This window comes from Cyanistes caeruleus, chromosome 6, assembly GCF_971803275.1.
Source record: "Cyanistes caeruleus chromosome 6, bCyaCae1.hap1.1, whole genome shotgun sequence".
Lineage (NCBI taxonomy): Eukaryota > Metazoa > Chordata > Aves > Passeriformes > Paridae > Cyanistes > Cyanistes caeruleus.
Window position 1 is genome coordinate 30,866,787 of NC_141706.1, and position 21,886 is coordinate 30,888,672.

Sequence of the window (21,886 nt, forward strand, 5' to 3'; positions counted from 1 at the left end):
TATTTCTGAATCTCGGCAAACATTTCCCTTGGATATTACATGCTAGAGCAACTGTCATCATGTGCTTTCAGTTGTGGCAACTTGTGAAATGTTAAATTGAGACATGGACAAAAGTTTTCCTCTTGGAGCGTGGGCGATATTCCATCCTTAATTAGAGTCCAAGGAAATAGGACTTTGTGTTTGGTTGTTTCTTTATTGTTTGTTTGTTTGGTGGATTTTTTGTATCATTTCTTTTAAACACAACTTAGTCTATGTGTTTTCTCTTTATTTGTAGTGATCACCATATCCTTTACCAAGTTATTGTATTTTCAGATGCTTCTGCAGTTTAAGACATCCTCTTTCCCTGGCACTCAGGTATGAGCTCCAGCTTAAAATCTGAGAATTACAATAGAAATTGCCAGACACCAGTATTTTACGTTGGCATTTCAGCTTTTAAAATGCTTGCGTTAGAAGTATTAAAAAATGAAATTCTGTTTTATGCAGTCTGTTAGCCCTGCCTGCAGCCCTGCCACAGAAGCTTAGCTCAGAGTATAAAAATTCCCATGTTCCTGAATCAGTGAGAGACTGTCTAGCCTGCTCCTCTATCTCTGACAGTAGTCAATACCAGAAAATTTAGATAAGAGTGCAAAACCACACTGGAGCAGAGTATTACAGAATATTCTGCACACAGTATAACTTCTCCCTTTCCCCTTACTCCTCTAATTTCAAGTGCTGTGCAGTTTTCTTACGGATATAAAATTCTTTCTTTACCCTATGATGATTGTTTCATGAGCAGAGGTAACTAACCATACCTGACTGAAAGGGAGAACAGGACTTGTATCTGATAGAGAGTGACTACTGCTCTCCAGACTCTCCTGAGCTATTATGGCTTATTTCACTTAGAGCATGTCTACAATTAAAGGAAACTTAGGCAAAGCAAGCCAAATTAAGTACAGGTGTAAGCTTAAGATGCAGTAACTAAGGAATTCCCATACAGATGTTTTCAGACAGAAGTCAAAATGAGTCTGAGTAAGCTAATGAGAATTCAGAGCCATTTATTTCTTGAGAGTGTTGAAGGCGTTCAGTGGGTTCTAATATACCTGAAATTCAACTCTTTTCATTAACTTGGTTTCACTTAACCAAGTACTCCTGGGTAGACAGGCCTGTGAAATCTGTATGTGACAGTCATTGCTGAACCTTTACAAGTCACTCAAGCACTCGTGATTCTCCTGGACGTGGCATGTGAACAAATGGAGGAAAAGACTAATTCATCTCTGCATGTAATTTTGTCAGATCCTATGCAGGCACTTGCTTGCTCAGGGCTGAGATTTGTTAGTAGCAGACAGAAAAAGGAGATACATACCTCAGCTTGAGATTTTGGCAATCTTCTGCATATAGGCATGTGTAAAATGCAGCATAACAGCCTTTTCATTTCATCTCATTCTTATCTGTGATGCTTTTAGAAACCAAAGTACGACATTTGTGCATTTCGTGATTATAATTTTATTGACAGAAGAAGATATAATAGTTACATCTAATGTATCCCTAAGGGTTGATAATTGGATGTAGATTGTATTCTGGGATGGGAGATCTGACATAAATGCATCTAAATCTCTGAAATAGACTGGAATGTGATGGGCCGGAAGGTAAAGGCAGGAGAATGATGCATTAGGTATGAATATAATATGCACTTTCATTTCATCATTTCCAGCAAAACTTAATAGTTACACTCACTCACTGTCCCACTACTGTCTCCTCTCAAAAGTATATAGCAAACAAACAAAAAGAGGTAATGAAGACTGTGAAAAAACATGAGAAGTGCTGGGGCTCTTCTGGCTGGGTAATTTCTAAGGGGAGACAAAAAATATTAGCTTATGAACTCAGTCTCATTCACAACCACCATTTTCTGAGCATGGACTACAAATCAGAACATTACCCCTCTAGCTTTGAAGCATTTCATTAGGCAGCAACAGCAACTGGAAAGATGACTGGTCAGTCATGCTGCTGCCTCCTCCTGGCTGGTAGAAAGCTTCAGAGTGAACAGGCATAAGGGCTAGAGAGACACATCTACCACCTGGTGGTTTCATTCTCAGACTAATGCAAAACAGCTTCGGCAAGGACATGCCAAACTCCTAAGAAACCAAGTACTTGTCTTTTTTAATTGATTGCAGGGTGAAGTTAGGATGTGTAACACTGGGGGTGAAAGGATCATGGTGAGACATAAAGGGATAGTAAAGTATCACTGGGGACTCCAGGAAAGACACAACCCCTTGGAATGGGAAGCACTACCATCTCAGCTGTATAAGAAGGGTTAGATTTAATTTCTCAGTACCATAAGTGGTACTATACAGAGATGACAGCTAAACTAGTTTTAACCAGTTATCCTGCATATTAAAAGCTGTGCAGCTGCATTTAGCACCGAAGTCCTTACGTGAAAATTCACCTACGCACTGTACAGAACAAGCGTAGGCTAACCTGCCAGAATACTGAAGGAAAGCCTACGCAAGTCAACACGTGTCCAGATGCAAGATGGTGTGTCTACAGGTGACTGGCAATTCACCCCATGCCACTCCAGAATTCCATATACTCTCCTGAAAGAAAGAGGCTTTTCAGATTTTGCTCCAGACCAAGCAAGAAAGCTTCTAAGAGCTGCCAAGTCATTTAGTAGCCAGAACTCTCACCTGGTCTCGAAAAGTGAAGTCCAAGCCTTTGTTTTAATTCAGGGAGAGGAAGAAACTGAATTGTCTTCTCTTACATTGCAAATGACAGTACTGAACACAGAAAGGAGCCTCTTGAATTTTTCTTGAAATTCCTCTCTGGAAACAGGATACTATTCCAATGAAAGTCTCCACAGTGCAAAACATTTTTGTTTGTCAAATCATCATTTCCTAAGTATTTAGTTTTCTCAAAATGCCTTCAGGTAGCTTCAGGCACGAGCTTTCTGAAGTGTCCTGTTGCAGTCCCTGTTTCCCTGTCTGTGCCACACTGCCCACCAGACTGAGAAGCAGCCTACAGCAAGCACATGAAAGACCAGGTGTGAAGACAAGTGTAAAGTTTTGATCTCGCAAATAAAACTGCAAGTTAATTTTGTTTTCAATTCAAAGGATTTAAGAGAGATGCAGATTTCTTCCATTTCAGTAGAACGTCTATCACCACATTTGCTGTAACTCTCACAAGCCAATATATTACAGCACTGTTAAGAGAGGTGCTTGGGCTTCACTGTCAAAAATGCTTTTGTCTGTTGCATTAAAACCGAGAGATTTAAAGGGGATTTCTAAGTGCAGAGATTTGTTTTTCCTTACAGTGTATTACTCAGTGTTTGTCAGCCTTTGCAATTTACAGACCCCTGAAGGCATTTTCCAGGGTAGGTGCAGAGCCTTATAAGCAAGCCTGAGTCCACAGTCAATTGATTTTTCTTAGCTGCTTTTAACAGACTCCCACTGCTCCCCCTCAATTAGCACATGGGTCCCCAAGGGCCTGCTGATTGCAACTTGAAGGCTGCTGCTCTGCCATAGCAAGCCAGTTCAAGAGTTGTTTACATAAAACACAGCATTGGCCTGATGCTGGTGTAGGAAGCTGGACACCTCTACAGAGTTCAAGAAAACCTGTGGCAGCACAGCAGAGAAGGTAGTCAGAAGTCAGGCCAAGTCAGAAAGCTTTTTAAACATTGTACTTCTGGAATTGTAGTTCTGGAAATACATGTAAATTACACATTAATAAGTATCAAGGATTGTGACAATCAAAGCATATCCTGTTCTGCCGATAAAAAAATCCTTCGAGTAGAAATGACTTGTCGAGCCAGCTAGGTTTTTTCCTACAAAAGCTTATGCTAATAAAGCCTCAGCTAAACTAAGAAGAATGGGAGCCGAGATCCAAGTGAAGCATCATCTCCACTCTAGAGAAACCCAACAACATGCACATGTAACAGCATTAGAAAGCTGCTGCCACCTATAGTTAACCAGCGGCTTTATCCACCCAGATCCCAGTTGCGAGAGGCATGCAGCTGCCTAATTGGCTTATACAATATTCGAAGGTGAGCCAAAACATTTTCCCAGTTGATGCACACCCACTTCTTATTATCAAAGCAGCTTATTATCAACATGCCTACAAAATAATGGCATGGGAAAAGAGCAAAGGTTAATCTGTAAAAGGGGCACGACAACTGATGAGGACCCACAGCTGCTGCCTCTGGCAGCCAGTCCATACAAAGCAGGTCAGCAGCTCCACTGGGAAGACTACGCTCAGGCTGGCTGATGGGGTCATAAAATAGACTCTCCTGTCTCAAAATCACTGTAATCAACTCTGACTAAGGAAAAAGCAACTCTAGAGCTGCTGAGGCACTCAAGAACAACAGGAGCACATCAGGACAAGAAAAAAGTAGAAGCAGGCAGCACACTAAGTATGCCTAGAGTCTCAGCTGGGAGCCTCAATCTGTGCTTCCAAAGACAAAGTAACACAAAATAAAAGTCACCAAGAAGCCAAATCACTTTAATTTAACCTTAAGGGTTGCAAGTGTCGTAAAAAGGAAATCCAAGTAAAGTATGGAAATTACCAAGCTTCAAAACACTATTGTATTGAGACAAGAGACATTTCAGAGGGAGCCTGGTAAACACAATTGGAAGAGAACCACTCAGGCAGGAAGTACTGACTGCTTTCAAGCAGCTTCTCGTAGAACTCTGCCCTGTCTCGACTCCTGTGGCAATTTTATTGTGAGATGCTGAAGAAAAAGGGCAATTCTTGTCTATCAGACTTAGAGTAAAAAATTATTTTAAAACATGGAAGGACCAAGAAGAGGGGAAGCAAGAGGAGTTCAGGAAAGCCCAGGGCTGCCAAAGAATCAGCTATTTGCTCACCCTCTCACCATGCCTCCCCAGAGAGATCGTTTGCTGCAGGTACCAGGTACCGAGCACACCACCTACAGACAAAAGCAGAATAGTGAGGAGCTACATTTGAGCAAGAACAAACAATGAGAAAAGCTGCCCAAAACCTTCAGTTGCACCAGCCTGGTGTTTCCCAGTGATTTCCACTGGCAACAGAAGAAAGATGTGGTCATCTTCTGCACGCATCGTTTGCCTACTCAATTGTTACTGCTCATTCAAGCTTTGTCTTTCATACACTACCCCATATTTCCCCTGTCAGAATGGGGGAGACATCTGATTAGCTTCTAGAAGCAGTTTAAGCAATAAGGGCACGGTAGACTGAATTTCTGGGCAGCAAAAGGCCACCTTGGGTACTATGACAAGGTATTCACTATCTGATTGCGTAGATTAAGGAGGAACCTGGCTCTTTTGTCTCTTCAGTGTGTGTGCAGTTCCCATTAGCATTAATGCAAGCTGTGTACAGGCACTGAGAGCCTGCCAAACAAGTGACAAACAGCAGCTTTTTATTCAGCATACGTGAGCAAAAAGGGGGCACAAGACACTAAGCCATCTATTGCAAGCACCTGACAACTATTTAAACATTGAGTCAAATCCAGGAGTTTTATGTAACAAAATGACATAGAAAACATTCACTGGGAAAGCAACAAGAATACGATACATACCCTGTCACATGTTTCTGCATGGAGAGGATAGTTCCAAAATGATGTACGATAATATAAATAACAAAAAATCAAAACTACATTGTTTTTTTTGAAAGATTGCCCAGGGCATAAATCCTCAGACTCCAACTAAGCCAAGCTCTCCTGAGACTAGTAAAAATGATCCATTTTCTCCTCCATATAGAATATTCAATTTTTCGGTCTACACATTAGGTAGAAATTTGGAATAAAGGTATAACCACTGTTTTAAAAAAAAAAAAAAAAAAAAAAAAAAGAAGCGCAAGTATCCCAAAACAACCAACTTAAAAACAAAGCAAAGATTGAAATGGCTCCCCATCTTTGACTTGACATTGATACACACATGACAAAAGGAAACAAGAATTTCTCAGTCTCCAAGATGTGGAACAAGAACTACCATATTTCCTAGAGCAGCCTTTCCTAGGAAATGCCACTCCTCTACTAGGAAGGTTTGAGCAAGCATCCACAGCACAACCTGACATCAGTAGAAATTTGTAGGGGCTGTCAGCCAGACAATCAGCATCAAGGACTATCATCTAGAACCTGAAAACCAGGAGCAGCCAAACCAGCATTTTGTTTATTTTGTGCCTAGGCTGCACTTCATGATTTTATGCACAATTTCCACCCCTGTTCCCCTGCCTGGGGCTGGGAGAGAATGCTACCTATTAAAGGAGCAAATATCAATGGTTTTATGCTGTAAAAAGAGACATTACTACTAACATCTGCAGTTTTATGCTGTACAGAAAAATATTTCCTGAAATGATAATAATAGTAGAAATAATAATACAATGCTGTGTAAGTTTATTGAATGTAATACATTCTACAAAGCCCCAGATAGCTTGTTAAATTTTTAACAAACACAAATATTTAGTATTTAATAAGAACTAAATATTAGAGGAAATAAAAAGTAACAGGCATTTTTCTGATGCTTCCAAAATTAATTCCAGTCAAATGATGCCCACCTACAAGAGATATCAGAAACACTGCTCAAAACTGGGGCATCTAAGACGTTCAAAACTGTTGTAAGGCAAATGCTGGTAATTTTTTCATCAATTCATAGTTATTTTAACAGTGGCTAAAAGTTAATTGAAACAAATTCTTAATAAATAGTAATAGATTTACCTTCCCACCCTCAGGGACTGTTGGAAGGATTAGTCAATATTTGCTCATAGCTTTCAAGTTGGAAATACTGTATGAATGCAATTATAATATTCTTATAGAACCCTTCTTTAGCAGCTTACTCTTGCCTGTAATTAGATGTAGTGATCAGATTATGTCTTATATTACAGTAGCATTTTCCTTTATCAACATTCAGCAAGTGGCTCCAGAGGGCACCTATGGCCCTTTAATGACTTTACTGTTTTTCAGTTAGCAGCCATCAAATAGAGTAATCACATCCACAAAGAAAATGAAGTAACCTGCAGGTATACACACAGCAAAAAGCAGAATGCTTCCCTTCTTAAACTGACTGAGCTAATGATAATAGTTTAATAATGAAACAGATGCTCAGCATGGCTTGGCTGCTTTATCCACAAACAGCCCTGTAGGAACCCCCCCACCCTTGCTCACTCCACAAGTGAAGTTGATGGCAGACTGCAGAACAACCTTCCCTTTTATTTTTCACCTCCTGGAAGTGACAGGCTGTGTTTCATAAGTTCTTGCCATATATTTTCTCTATATTTTCTCAGTCCTCCCTCAAATAAGGTTGAGGAGACTTATTTCTAATGGAGACTGGCAATCTTCTACCAGTACTATAGTAATGGGGAGGAAACAAATAGCAAAAAAGACAACCGGACTGGTTCTCACTGTGTACTGAAGGATGCAGTGTCAGAAATCATATTCTCACTGCTTGCTCTACGTCCCTGACTGAAAGAATCTAAGCAGGAGAGGAAAGGTTCGTGAGAAATACATCAGCAGCAAAATTACATGAGGTTTGTGCCTTTGGAGAAGATGGTTCAGTGCTGATTGCTCTTGTGGGATGAAGACAGTACAGCTGCTCTTGTATTAGCTGCTCAGGGTCACACACCTCCAGCTACCAAATCGCTGCTCACGGATACACCTGGCACAGGATCTGTGGCCATGAGAGGCCAGTGGGAGCCTGTAATGGCATTCCATCACTAGCCTGTACGTGACTGATTGTCCTTGCATGGCCTGCATTTCTCAGTGTCCTGCTGTACCTGCCTGTGGAGGCTTTAACCAGCCATGCGCTACATATACCAGGGGAAGACAAAAACTATGTGCTTCTCTCATCTCTTTCCTCCCTCCCAGGCTCTGAAAGATGTACACTCTCTGTATCGCATGATGAGAAAGGACAATCCACGATATGTAAAAATGGGAAGCAGCTTCATATTCTGCTGTGTATAAATCCCTGAAGATCATGTGTGTGGGATACAAATTAAACCTCTCCACCTGTGTCATTTTTAGCAAAATCCAACTGCCAGTGCTTTAACGCAACAACAAAAAATTTAAACATTTCTGAGGCAGCTCAAATAATAGCCTTGCAGGCTGAATGTGATAGATCTTCTATTCCAATTCTACACCTCTCATCTCTTGGCCACACTACGAATGCAGGAGGGAGGCTACAGGGTATTTGTTTCCAGCCATCAATAAATAAGTGAAGTCTGTTTCAATTCCTCTAAACCAATCCGCTAAAAAAGATTAAAACCAGCTACCATTTGATGCTACTGTGACAGATCCCGGAGAGGAACTGAACACAGCTGAAATATTTATCTTTCTAGAAGGCTTTCACTGATTCAGGGAAGCAACATCACCAAAATATGCAAGCATGATGGTCCAGGGCAGAATTAGGTTTTAGACCTGCTACAGAGCAGTCCATAACAGCCATGTTTCCCTAGTTTTAAGATTATAAAGAGTCACAGGAAAGCTGGTGCTGCTGATTTCCAGATTTCCTGCTAATCCACCAACTAAGACCAAAAGAACACTGAACCATCACTGTTTCAATCCAAAGCGCAGTTTTAAATGTGTCACTTTTGCAGCCATTTTTAGTCCCAGGCCAAATGGCATGGTCACAGTTTACACTCACTCTCACTAATGTAGAGCTTTAAACAGGGGTTTTCCAGCCTTAAATCAGTGTCAGCCCATTACTAAGGGAGTGTATAGCAGTCAGGAATTTAATGGATTTTAAAGGCGGATGTATTGATGGCTGTGAAGTGGAAACTATTTATCCTGTAAATACTGTAACAGCTAAGACAGCTCATTATAATTTATTTGTATCAAATGCTAGCCTAGGGAAGGGTTGGCAGCTGCAGGTTCTGTTACTGGAAGAGGCGTGGAACACGGGCCTGCTGCTGTAGGCATGGCTGCTGGGGGTGACCAGCAGCTGGGAACCTGTACTTGCACCTTTTACCCCTTCTAACCAGGAGTCCTTCTCTGAGTGAGGCAGACACATAAATATGCCTTCAGGTCTACTCTCCAAGCTGCACTACCTGGCCTTCTCCATGCACTGCCATGTATGACTTGAGAGTGCTGCATGGACCAGGCTAGACTGTGGAATTCCCATCCCAGGACAGTACAGAGATCGTCAGCAAGCCACTGTTCCATTTGGAAAGCATCATATGGAAATATGTACTTTAAATTGAAAGTTGTCATTTTCAGTACTCTTGGACAGGCTGAGATGTCAGAAAGTTGGAATGCTTGCTTCCCCCTCCTGTCCTTGCCAAACCTCAGAAAATGACCTTGATAAAAAATTTTAGAAGAAGGAAAGATGGATTTTTCAGCCAACTAGTAGCACATCCAATAACTATTGAACTGTTCTGGCTGGATAGGAGCCTGAGAGCATCTTAAAGCCCCTAGCTTACTGATTCGCAGTCTCCAAATTGTTCAGCTCTGTATAACCTTTCAACTGAATTATCTGTGAAAAAATTGGGAGGTAATCCCAATGATTTCCACATAAAACCCTGCTAGGCCCTGTGAGCATTAGAAGACTGGAGTGGGAATGAGAGGGAGGGAGGAAGACAGTAAATACTTCATTTTCCTTCAAGGAGTGCAAAATTTATAGTTCTTTTTTAGGTTTTTTTTCCCCTAAGATTTGTTTACTCTGCTTTGTTATCAAGCCAATTAGGATGCAAACCTACCTCCTGCCTGCACAAAAAGATGTCTGCGGGCAAGTGGAAGACTTGATGTTTCTCATTCCGTGCAAAGGATGATGCAAGTCAGCATTGTCTATTAGATGCTCTTTCAGCAATAACCCCAGTACTGGCTTTCCCTGAAGCTACAATTTTATGCTTTTTGACCACAGAAATACTTTGTTTTTACATGAAAATATTTAACAGTTATCTAGTGATCAATACTTACAAGTTTGGGCAAGTGTTTCACCTCTCAGGAAGAAAGGAATGACAATTTTGATAACTCTTGAGTATGTAGCATCTAGAATACGTCTCCAAGGCCTGCCTTGCCTCTCAGTCAGCAGTCTCCTTGGAGCCACTGAAGCTGCCACTGAGACTCTTTCCAATTGCAAGACGTGTGTCAGGTTAAAGTCTAAAATTAGAGGTGTTGTGGACGTACTGCGATGCTCAGGCCAGTGCAATGCACTTCACGGCACCAAAACTCATCAACACTACCTCTCGTTTTGTTGCTAGCAAACAAGAAGATGTTCTAGAAGGTACTTGATACAAAAATACAGGGATGCTTTAAAGCTGCCACAAGAGGTACCAAGACTTTAATTCTCACATGTTACTAAAAAGAAGAAGCCCTTCCAGTTTCCCATTCTTGGCTGTTAACTTTCATTTGTTTAGATGCCAGCACACTACACTTCATAAAAATTAACACTTTTTTTTTCTTTAAACACTTACAAGCTTATTTTCCTCTTGCCTGTACCAGCTGTTTATCTCCTGACTTGATGATTCTCTTTGGAAATGTGAGCTGACATCTGGGTATGAGCGGATGCTGTAAATTGCCAACATTTCTGTCTACTTATGCAAGCAAAGATTAGTTCCTCCAACTAGAGTAGCATCTCTTCTAAGAATGCTAACATTATGATACATAACAACCCTCTTCTTTCACTGCTATTACCCCTTTCTTTTCATTCAAGTACCTTTTTCTTTTGCTGAAGGCAAAGCAATGCATTAAGGCACTAGGCAATACAAATAAACATAATTTAAAGAGAAAGCTTTCCAGAAAGTTCTTTTTCTCACTTTCAATAGGCAGTAAGGGGTAGGTGTGAATGAAGTACAGATCTTGGAACAGGTCAGAGGACACCGGATGAAGTAGATCTATGGGCTCTGCCTAACTGAGCACAGCAGCTGAAGAAGCCTCTGGTCTGGATCCAATTCTTTCCCAGGACAGAAGAAATAAGAAAGGGGGAGGCAGCTGCAGAAAGCACCAGGTACTTCAATGTGACCCTGGATTGCTCATTTGACCAGTCAGAGGAAAATACTCCATATTTGTCTCCCCTCATGCTCGCTTTTAACAATTTCTCACAGCTTTTACAATTTTAGGTATCCCATGCTTGGATAACAGCGGGGTACATACACATAATGCCTATCCCCATGCTTCATGCATTCCCACAGAACTGCTGTGTCTTCCAACACCCAACACACACAGGAGAATCCACCTCCTCCATCCTCTTAAAGAATGACATATTGAGACACTGGCAAGACAACAAGAAAGGTATCACAGCGCCAAAGGCTTCCAGTTAAACTGTTCCTCCTTAAGCCAATTGGTTGTTAGCAGGATGGGAAAATCAACAGGTGCACCTGAGCTATACTACTCATCCTATTTCAAGCTTTAAAGGTTAAACCCAACACCTTAAATTAGATGAGGAATGCAAGGCAGGCATGGAACTGAAGTGTCACATGCTCCCTTGAGAGAAATGTGTCTCAGACAAGGAACAACACTGTCAGAAGCAGTTTTACACATAATCTTTGAAGACAGAAAATCAACACTTCGAGGTTTATTCCATGACTCTTGGATTTGGGAGAATCAATGGGTAACACAGTGGTCTCCCAAATACAAAATAGTAACTGTTTTTCATAAGCTGAGAGGGGATTTTTTTGTGTACTAAATTAAAACTGTCAAAACTTTTTAAAGCTTCCACGCCCAAAGCAAGGAAAACTCTGGGATTCTTTGTACTTGGAAAAGCTTTCTGAGTTCATAAATAATAACCCTGCAAAAAAATCCCACCATGTTGAGCAGAATAGAAAGCACAGAGCAGCACGGAATAAGCTGTGTGATTGTAGTTTCTACTGAAGTTATTATTTATCTACCATTGGATATGGAGTACAGTGAGGAATAGAAATGAAGAAAAGGAGGAGGAAAACAAGTTGGGTCTCTGCCCAGAGAAGGAAGATGCTATTTAGTTGAACAAGAATCAGCTCCAGAGAAATGCTGATGGATGGTTGGAAAATAATGTGCTGTTATGAAGGGGGGAAAAATACCATACATAAGTTTTATAGGCTGTTATATATGAATGATCCCTTAGCCTCTGCTTAAAGGCAGCTTACCATTGTGGTGTTAACACTGGTGAGAAAAGGAGCTGATGCAATCAGGCCTTCTACCTACTATGAGTATTCATTGCCATTTTGATAACTTTAGAGTGGCAGGAGCCTTAGCTGATCCCTCTGCCACAGACTGTTCCTAATGCTCAAAGCTGAGGCCTCTGCATTTTAGAGTGTCCTTACCACCTTGTTTCTACACTTCAGGAGGGAAGCCAAGTTCTACACAGACATCTGGAGACACTGTGGGAAGCAAAAATCATGACCAGGATTAAATGCATGCAGGTTACATCGCAATGTAATATAATAAAATACTTTCGATGTAAGGAAAAGGAAAGCAAGAGGCACACTTGGCTATTAAATTACATAAACATTGCTTTGATTGAACTGAGACTCCCCTATCAACAGATGAACTTGCTTGCTCACTTATCTCCTCCTGCTTCACACTGTTCCCCCACACACTCTTCCAAACAGCCTCCCTTACTCATTTAGCTTGTTCAACCATACAGGAAAATGTTTCTGAAAATAAACCAGTTCTGACATTATTCTGAGATCTTAAGTTCTTGCTTTACCCAACAGCCCAAGTTACTGCTCCATCCAAAGCAGAGTATTCAGGTATGTTCAGACGTCTGGGAAAATGTTTGTGTGATGTGTTATTTGAAGAAGGGCTAAATTATTTGTGATTCCCAAAGTCCAGGAGACAGTAATCAAAGGAGGCACCACAGACACAAACTGTTCATGGAGCCTCTTTAATGTATTATGCTTATCCATTGCAAGCTTGCTGGTCACACTGATATTTTTCCATTTTGTTTTTGCATTACTTACCTAGAGATGAGTATGGTTCTGAGCAGAGATCAATAAATGTCTCCAGGAATGCACATAACACAGAAAGAATCAGGAATTTTAGTGCTTACCCTACTTGCTCAGTGTCCTTCCCACCTTGCTTGTAGTCACACTTTTTCACAGCAGCAGTTTTCCATAGAAGTAGTGTGTCATAGGGCTTGATGCAACATAGACCTGGGATTTGCTAATGCATCGAACCATTTGGAGAAGTGAGAGGCAAAAATCCTTTTTGAGCACAGGCAGCTCTGGCTCTCTTCTCACAGGAGACAGAGCAAAATGAAGGACAGTGAAGGAGACTGGGGGAAAAGGAAGATTTCATGGAATGAAACTGCAATGCCACTGACATTCACCTTACTCTTCTGCTTATGCCAAGTAAAGAGAGATGGTAAAACAATCCTGACTCAAGAACTTCGTTAGATGTTTTGAAGTTGATGAAAAAAGAGCACGAGTCCACATACACCTCTGAACTGGGTCCAACAACTACTTGTCCTCCCACAAGACATACACAAACCAGATGGAAACTCCTTGCTGAACACACAAGTGGTGATCTCTAGGTTTTCACTACAGCGTAGGTATCTCTTCTGAGCTTATGTTGTCCCCACTGCAATAGGGTATTGATCCTAGGTAGGGGACTCTGCCCTGTGCCACAGCCTGCCCTAGAGCAATCTCATGCAGAACAGAGCTTGCAGCCTGTGTTGGCTTCCATTGCCTCAGCCAGTAAGGTGATCACCAAATGCATGGAGACTGCTCCTCTGCCAAGAAACACTCCCATTCCTTGCAAAGCACTTGGTATGTCACAGGACTGTAATTTAAAAGCATCACTGCCTCCTGTTTAGTATTATTTTGATTGAGTGGCAACAAAGAAGTTCTCCATTACTAATAAGAAAAATAACTAAAACCCCTGAAAAGGCCTGACAGCTCACCAACACAGGGCAAAGCTCCACAGGAGCAACTGTCCCCATGGGAACTGGCAAGTACAGTGCACAGGAAAATGAGAACTCTTTGAATTAACAGGGAACATTTGCTCTAAATAAAAGCTATTTTGAGGAATTAAAGCAAACAAATGTCAGCTCCATGTTGCGGCACGTTGGGATGTGATGTGCTGTAATGTGTTGTGACACTTCACTTCATAAATTAAAGCTCTTTCTTCTCCCCCAGGGAAAGAGAATTCAAGTGCAGTCAAACACTTGCACTTGGAAGGTCTGCAGGCTTGACACTTACCCGTTTGTGACTCCACTGATCCCCCTGACAGGGGACACCTTAATGCCTGCCCTGTGGGCTCCTCTGTCCTCCCTTGGCCCCAGGAAATAGCCACACAAGAAGCCTGGAACTCACAGGCAGACAGCAATGCCATCACCTCACCCTGGCTGCCAAGCTCCAGATAATGCTCATCAATTGACAAGGTGAAACCAGCTGATGTCACAGCCAAAACCCTTGGTCTGAGCTTACACTTATTTTCTATCCTACTTTTCCATCCAAGTACACAGCATTCATTTGAGATATTTACTGTATATGAAGCTAGCAGTCTCACAAGACTAACTGTGGAATGAAAGGCCAAACCCACCCACTTAGATTATCATCCTGCTTCAACTGGCATGATCCAGAGATGAAATGAGTGTGGGCTTAAGTGTCATCACTCAATTCTCTGGCACTGAAAGTTGAACTGCACAACAGTAACCCTATTGCTAAACTAAACTAGATCAACACAAGGCCTGTAACACTCTGCAAGGAGAGAAGACAATTCTGCTTTCCTTTTGCCCAGCACAGAGGAGCACACATACCCATCACGGTTGTTTGTCATACACAGGTCATTGAGAAGACCTTCAAAATAGAGAAGGAAACAAAATGAGAAAAAGACATAAGAAATATGACAGTCTAGATGACGTTATTCGTAAAAAAAGAAAAAGGAAAAAAAGAAAACACCCAAGAACCACCACTTTCCTCAGAGCATTCAGCATTTTCCAGTCACTGCCTTGAAGGTCCCAATAATGAGCTCAGAGCTGTACAACCTACAGAGACGCCAAGGAAGTTCATTAATTAGATATGAAACCCAGAAAGCCAAAAGACACCATGAAATCACACAAGTAGTCAACTTTAGTTTTTCTATCCCCTCTGATTTTCTGTATACAAAATTCAAAGAAAAAGCCTTAACTTTGAGTATTAACTCAAAATGGAACCCAAGAGGGTTTTTATGACTTGGCCCTGCAAAACAGGAGGTATAGACAACAGTAAGATGTAACAAAGCTGAGTCAGACGTAGTCACAAATCCCTTTTTAAGATCCTTGATATGCAGTTACCATTCTTGCAGTAACGAAAACTGAGATGTGGCTATAACTGCAGCATAGCATGCAACTGCATCTCTTATTAATGTGCTGAACATTTAAAGGTAAATGTAACATGTCAAAGCTTGTTCAAGTGTGCCATTGTGTCCTTACAGTGCAGCTGTGGCAAATGACATTTATGTGAGGAGACTTAAGGCTGCCTCCTTGTGTGGTGTGCACAGCAGGGACACAGTTACCTGCTGGAAGCTGAGACCTGGTGGGAAAAGGTGCTCAGAAAGCAGCTTCTACACTTTAGTGTATCCACAACAGAACTTTGCCAGGCATGGGAAAGCAACCATGTTCTGGCTTGGGCAGACAATTTGAGACAGCATAGTCCCAACACACCACCCTGGATGAGACTTCAGCCCTCATCCCCCTCCTGGGTGCTCCTCCTGCTGCTGGTACTGCCACAGCTGCAGGCTAGCACCGCCCATGGTGCCAAAGTCCCACAGAAGAAAGCTAAGGAATCTAAGTCAATGAGCATGGCAATGACCTCTTACATTTCTGCCTTCCCCTCATAATTCTCAGCCTGTGCAATGCAATGCCAGATGGAAATTCCAGTGTAAGTCCCAAAAACACCACAACCACGTCACTGAAGGTGTGTCCCTGAGTTCATTAGCCTTGTATCTCACCCATCCCTGTAGACCCATAGTTTCCAGCTTTGGAGCAAACCCGCCCACAACTACCTCACAAGTTTTTGTATCATAATGTGTGGATGTGCCCTTTTAAATATTCAGAGGAGCCTCACCCAGTACACTACCTCTGATGGAAAGAAAGAGCCCTTATCTGCAGATCTCCACAATGTCACTTCTATTTCTGTAGTTAGGTTCTGGGAACAACAAGAAAAAGCTTTCTGCCAGAACCTACCAGAGGTCTTTCTTATGCTGTGAAATGGTTTGGTTAAGACAACAAACTCCTTCTAAAAAAAGTCAACAGCAGTATTCTCCCTAAGTTTGGCCAGAGCAGGACTATCCTTTTCAGTTGGAACTCTGTGACTACCCACGCAGGCTCACAGAAAGATAGCTGCTTAAACCTGAAGCTTTTGATCTATTGCCTAAACTCTCGAGCAATAAGGGACACTTTGCTCCCACTTGTAAGCTCAGACCACTACTAGGCTCAGATAGATGCATCCTCAGAGTTCTCAAGGGAACATTTCAAAGTTTTAATGGCAGTGGCAGCTGCTCTTTATAAGCTGAAGGCAGCGACACTTCATTTTTTAAATGGAGGCAGATTCTGATTTATAAATATGAAAATTGAATGTATGCAAAAGCACAACCCTTCTTCTCTTTGCGCATACACAATTCAGATAACTGAACTGATCAGTCACCAAACCGAGCTGAAAGTCATTATGCCGAAGAAAAGACCTTGCCTGCCTAACCTCAATCCAGAATGAATCTAAACCTCTACTTTCCAACCCTCCGAATATGAATAGGGACAGCATGAATATGCTGACAGGTCTTTTATTATAGCTAGAGGGTGTAGTAATAATTAAAAACCAAATCTTGTATGTATGCAGCTAAGACACTTTGCAAAGAAATACACTTGACTTCGTCTTTTTGCAAGATTAGGTTGTCAAAATGGTATTTTTTCAAGTCAGTAAGATAGCACAACACCTGGGATTTCCACATAAAGGAAGCTTAGAGACATTGCAAAAGGGACGGATGACTACTGTTGTTCTCCAAACTTTCCTGTACTAGTCTGTGCATGTAACTGTGTGCAAAACACAAGAGCTCAATGTTGCAGCTCAAATGTGACACACAAAGATAGGCAACTTCCAATTCACAGTTTCTTCAGCAACAATTCACTCCTACAAAGCCTGCATCCATGCTTCCTGGAGAAAACAGCCCGCAATACACTGGCATTTTGACCAGGTTGCTGCAGGAGCCCTAACACTTGGAGGTTTACTACTTCAATTAGGAGATGAAGCATAACCCTCCACCTACATCATTCTAACTAATTTCTCAGCTGATCTTTTGAGCTCTGCAGAGAGCACATTTCTCACTGAGCACTACAGGTAGCACAAGCAAGTGTGTGAAGTCAAAAGGGATATGAATTATTAAAACATCTGAGCAACTGAGGTTAAAGGGGAAAAAACAGAGAGAAGAAAAGCTCTTTTTTTTAACTCGGGAATGACAACATAGTTATTTTAAAGCATGCAAAAAGGTCTTTTCAAGGTTGAAACAAATGGTGAAAGAGAAAAAGCTTGCACATTGAGGGTTCTGGCAGACTTCAGATAAGGGTAAGGGCACATGGAGATCATTAGCTTTGAGATGGGGCTCATTTCCTGTGTCCAGAGAGGCTTCTCCCATAAATTTCACAACTTTGCTGCTGTCTGGTCACAAATGTGGAGAGAGAATACAAAAACAAAGCAAATTCATGTCCAACTATTTCAATCCCAAATGTGAACATCGAGCAGCAGCCATACAGACTTGTGTCAGACAGCACTTCAGAAAAATCAGCTGTTCCCAAGTCAGTTAGTCAAACTTATCCTAATTGTGCTTGGGAGCTGTTTTCACATGTGTCACCCTAAAAGACATCACAGCTTTGTCTATAAACTGCTTTCAGCGTATTTCTGACCAATAATAACAGCAACTTTTCCTGGCATAATAGCTTGTTTATCAATTTAGAAATGGCAGTGGGCTAATACCTGGTGCTGGAGCAGTAGCTCTAGGCAGCATCTCAGAACGGCTCCTTGGGTGCTGTTTGCACAGACACCTGCACTCAGCAGGTCACTCTGCCCTGGCCCAGGAGGTCACAAAGGTTTTGCCACACTGCTACAGAACTCATCATCTACATCTCGCTTTCAGACCTTGTATCTGCTGCTAAATGAAATACTTTTTAAGATAATAACTGAATAGTCCATGTTAATATCCAACTCCCCCTTTTGTTAGGCTCCTGAAGGATTCCAGGCAGCTGCTTAATGCTTTCCATCTCTAGGGATTTATATTTTCCCATATGCTACTGAGCTGCAAGTTGAACAGTTGTGTTGTACCACACATGCCTGGCAGAAGAATGAAACGTGATGGAAATTTGAATTATTGCCTCTGAGTCTTTAAGACTTCAGTTTTTCCTCATCTTCAGAAGACTCTTTTTTTCTTCTTCTTTTTTTTTTTTTTTTTTCCCCTTAATCTGTCCTGCTCCTTTTTTTCATAAGAATACTGTTGCCTGAATCAAGAGAGAAGCAAAGACAATCTGTATTAGGTCAAGCAAATTGCAGCAGTGGGCAGCCCAGCTGGGGTCCTCATCATGGACAAGCAGTTGTGTGCTGCAGACAGCTTTACCTGGGATTGCAGAGTGCCCCTGCCAGGCTCCTATCAAGGCTCAGAGGACAAAAAAGTATCTCTAATAAGCTCCATTTTTGTGAATTGTTGAGGAGGAGGAGATAGAAAATCATTCCTGTAACACCTCTGGAAAACTTGAAGAGGCTATTGCTATGGAAACTGCTCCAGCAAAGCAGGTGCAGAAAAGGGGAGCAGCAGAGAGATGCACGGTGTACGGAATAGAAATTCTTAACACCTGAAATTAAACCCTGCACACCTCTGGCAATGCAATCTATTTTGGATAACATCAACAGTCTGCCCTTGGTTTTGTATCAACAAAACCACAGGTAAGTGACAATGAAATGAACACATTAGGCTGTGCAGGAGACCACTGGCTGCAGAACCACACTAAAAACCAGTATATATGGCAGCAGAGAAAATCTGGTATAGAATAGGGCTACGTGTTTTTAACTCCAGCTGAACTAATGTAAACCTTACAGTGGAGCTTGTCAATTACAAGCAGGGAAGCAACAGAGTTTCTTCTCATCAGCCTTTGATGGTAAAATAAAGCTAGGCTGGAGGAAGCCTTTAGCACAAGAATGGAACAGAGGAGCTCTGATTATGCCACACCAATGGCTGTGCCACAGAAAGAAAATACCCTACTGAAATAGGGACTGGAAAAGGAATTGTTCAGTGAAGAAAGAAAAATCAGTTAAAAAATGAGGTGACAAACAAGAAACTCTTTGAAAGTGACTTCACCCTACAAAAAAAAAAACTGTGAATCCACATCAGTGGCTTTATATCAGTTTTAATACTGGATATAAAATCTCTTCCTTTGAGCATACATGCCTGTGTGTATACTTATATTTTTTCCTCCACAAGAGTGTGGCCTCAAGTGTCCCCAAGGATACTGTGAGTGACAAACACATCAGTTTGTCAGATGGGTAAGGAAATGGCTGCCACAAAGGGTGATACTGAATGGGTTTACATCAGGCTGGCAACTGGTCACTAATAGGCTGGATATTAGGAAAAGGTTTTTCACCCAGAGGGTGGTTTGGGCACTGGAACAGGCTCCCCATCAAAGCGGTCACAGCACCGACCCTGACGGAGTTCAAGAGATATTTGGACAATATTCCTGGGCACATGGTGTGACTTCTGGGATGATCCTGTTCAGGACCAAGAGCTGGATTCTGTGATTCCTGTGAATCCCTTACAACTGAGCACATTCTGTGATTCTAAATGCAATATTCAATCACCACAGCTGAGTTTTGATATGTGTTTAAATGTTCTAAATTGAGGTTTGTGCCTATACAAACACATCCACAGTAAACTGGAAGTTTTGCATGAAAAGATGGAGTCTTTTCTGGTGCAATGATGTCATTTTGGTGAGCAGAAAATCTTTACATGAACTTTCCTAAAAGAGGATATATTACCAAGAAATGGGGGGAGCAAAGAACTACAACACTAAGAAGTCTTCTGAGGTCTTCATATCTTTCAGGAAAATAAAAGCCAAGCTCCCCTGGTGTACATTTAACAACGTGCCTTTAACTTGGCTTGTTTCCTTTCTGGCTGCATGATCATCTGTAATCCCCAAATTCCTGTTGCTATTCCCACCAGCTGGTGCAACTGAAACTGATCCAGCAGAGGAAGTCTGAGCCCCACCAGCACACTGAAAAGTATAACCCCATTGGGCATGACACAGCTCCACCATATAATATACAATATTAATATATTTATAATATCTAATATAAAACCATGCAGTGCATTTCCAAACTTAAACAAATGCAAACCATAAACCAAAACATGTCAGAGACACAGCTGTAAGGTATGGATGGGATGAATTGTTTGCCTTTCCTTACCAGAGAAATCACACAAAGGTAACAGTAAAGGTCTCTCTAGGAAGGCATAGGTGATGCAAATTACTCTGGGCTGCTACGGGTTAACCTCAGCACTGGCAGCACGTTTTCAGTCAAGTGTCTAAGCTTCTGCTAGAGGGGAATTTTACAAATAAACTTACAGGCTTTGCAGATCAATTTTCTACTTGGTTTTATCACTCTTTTCTCCTGAACAGACCCACTGCATCTCAGTTTCCTTTTCAGATGCATTTTAAAGTTTTAGTGCCATTTTTGAAACAATACAGGCCCCCCAGTACTTGAAACCACATATGGAGCTTTGGTAGTATTTGTATTTCTATCAAGAGTATTTAGTAATAAACAGCTATGATAAACATTACCCTCAGGCTCCAGCACTGTGGAGCATGCAGTACAGACCTTCACTGACTGAATACTCAGCAAGCATTTAAATGATAATATTACATTAGAGTGGTGGCTGTAGCTGTGTAAATAATTGTGCATTGTCCCTGCTCATTGATTTATTTTCTTATGTGCACACGTACACGTCTGAAAAAGCACTTAAAAAAATTCAAAACCCAGACAGCAATAATCTAATAAACTCCAAAGTGAATCAATAGACTACTTAACAGCAAAAGAGATAAACTGCATTTAATAAGAGTAAGAAGGGATGGAGAGAAGGCTGTGCAAGATTCAGCCAGCAATACCAGCATAGAGACTCGAGTGAGAGGAGCCCGAGATAGGTGGAGAGGGAGACCAGGCAGCACAGGGAGCACAGCACTTTGGAAAAAAAACCTTCCAGTTTTCAAAGTAATGTTTACAGAGCAATAGGAGTCAGGAGATTTCTTGACAGACAAAAAAAATGTAACAGAACCCAGTAAATATTCAGGACAGGATGACCTTCGAAGGAGCTCTCAGCAGCTGATAAATTTAGTTTGTGCTAATGCAGGGGCTCTCATACAGCTGTGCAGAAGTCATCTGAAAACTGGGTCTCATATAGTTGTGACATGGAGGTTCCCTTGTGAGAAAGCACTGAACATTTTTATTCCAAAGTTATTTCTAGGCACTCATGGCATTTAAAGGTATTGAAAATGCGGCACAAAAATTAAGCAATGTGCCAAAATTTACAAAGCATCGGTAGCAGAGCTGAAAATGGGTTTATTTCACTTGACTATCAGCCCTGTGCTCTGTCACTGGCCATTTTTTCTGTTTTCACTGTGCTCTACAATCTTTAAGATAAAGAATTGACTACAGAATACAGATTCCTGCATGCAATGCAAGCAGCACACTAAACGAGAAAGTCATGTATGGCAGAACCACCTCTTCAATACATATGAGGACACTGTAGCACAATCTCTTCATAGTGTGTCTTTAACTTACAATTTATGCAGTTTCAGCAACAATTCATAACTACCCTCATCTTAGCGGTGTCAGCAAAAAGGCCAAAATCAGAACAGACTGTTCTGGGATCAAACTGTTTCACTCCCTCTTGCCATGTTAAGTCTAAAGTACCTCAAGCAAATATGAAGAAGTTGAAGGATGCAAAAAAAATTCTCCTTTGTTTATTTCTTCTTACAAATGGACATCTATGCATATCTAGTATAGAGACAACATTGTAATATTT

The 21,886-nt window shown here is 41.4% G+C and overlaps 1 protein-coding gene across 5 annotated transcripts in view; it reads right to left on the minus strand.

The window, feature by feature from the left end:
* LOC111930195 (transmembrane protein 263-like) overlaps positions 1–21,886 on the minus strand; it is a 202,623-nt gene that overhangs the window by 72,589 nt on the left and 108,148 nt on the right. Inside the window, exon 3 of one of the 5 annotated variants that reach the window (XM_086892813.1) lies at positions 12,178–12,231. The exons of 2 other annotated variants lie outside the window; for them this stretch is intronic. In XM_086892813.1, the coding sequence (XP_086748939.1) occupies positions 12,185–12,231 (47 nt within the window). In that variant the 3' untranslated portion in view covers positions 12,178–12,184. Of the gene's footprint in view, positions 1–4,832; positions 4,895–12,174; positions 12,232–21,886 lie in introns of all 5 variants that reach the window. 2 more of the 5 variants (XM_086892812.1, XM_086892810.1) reach the window with 2 other exon arrangements.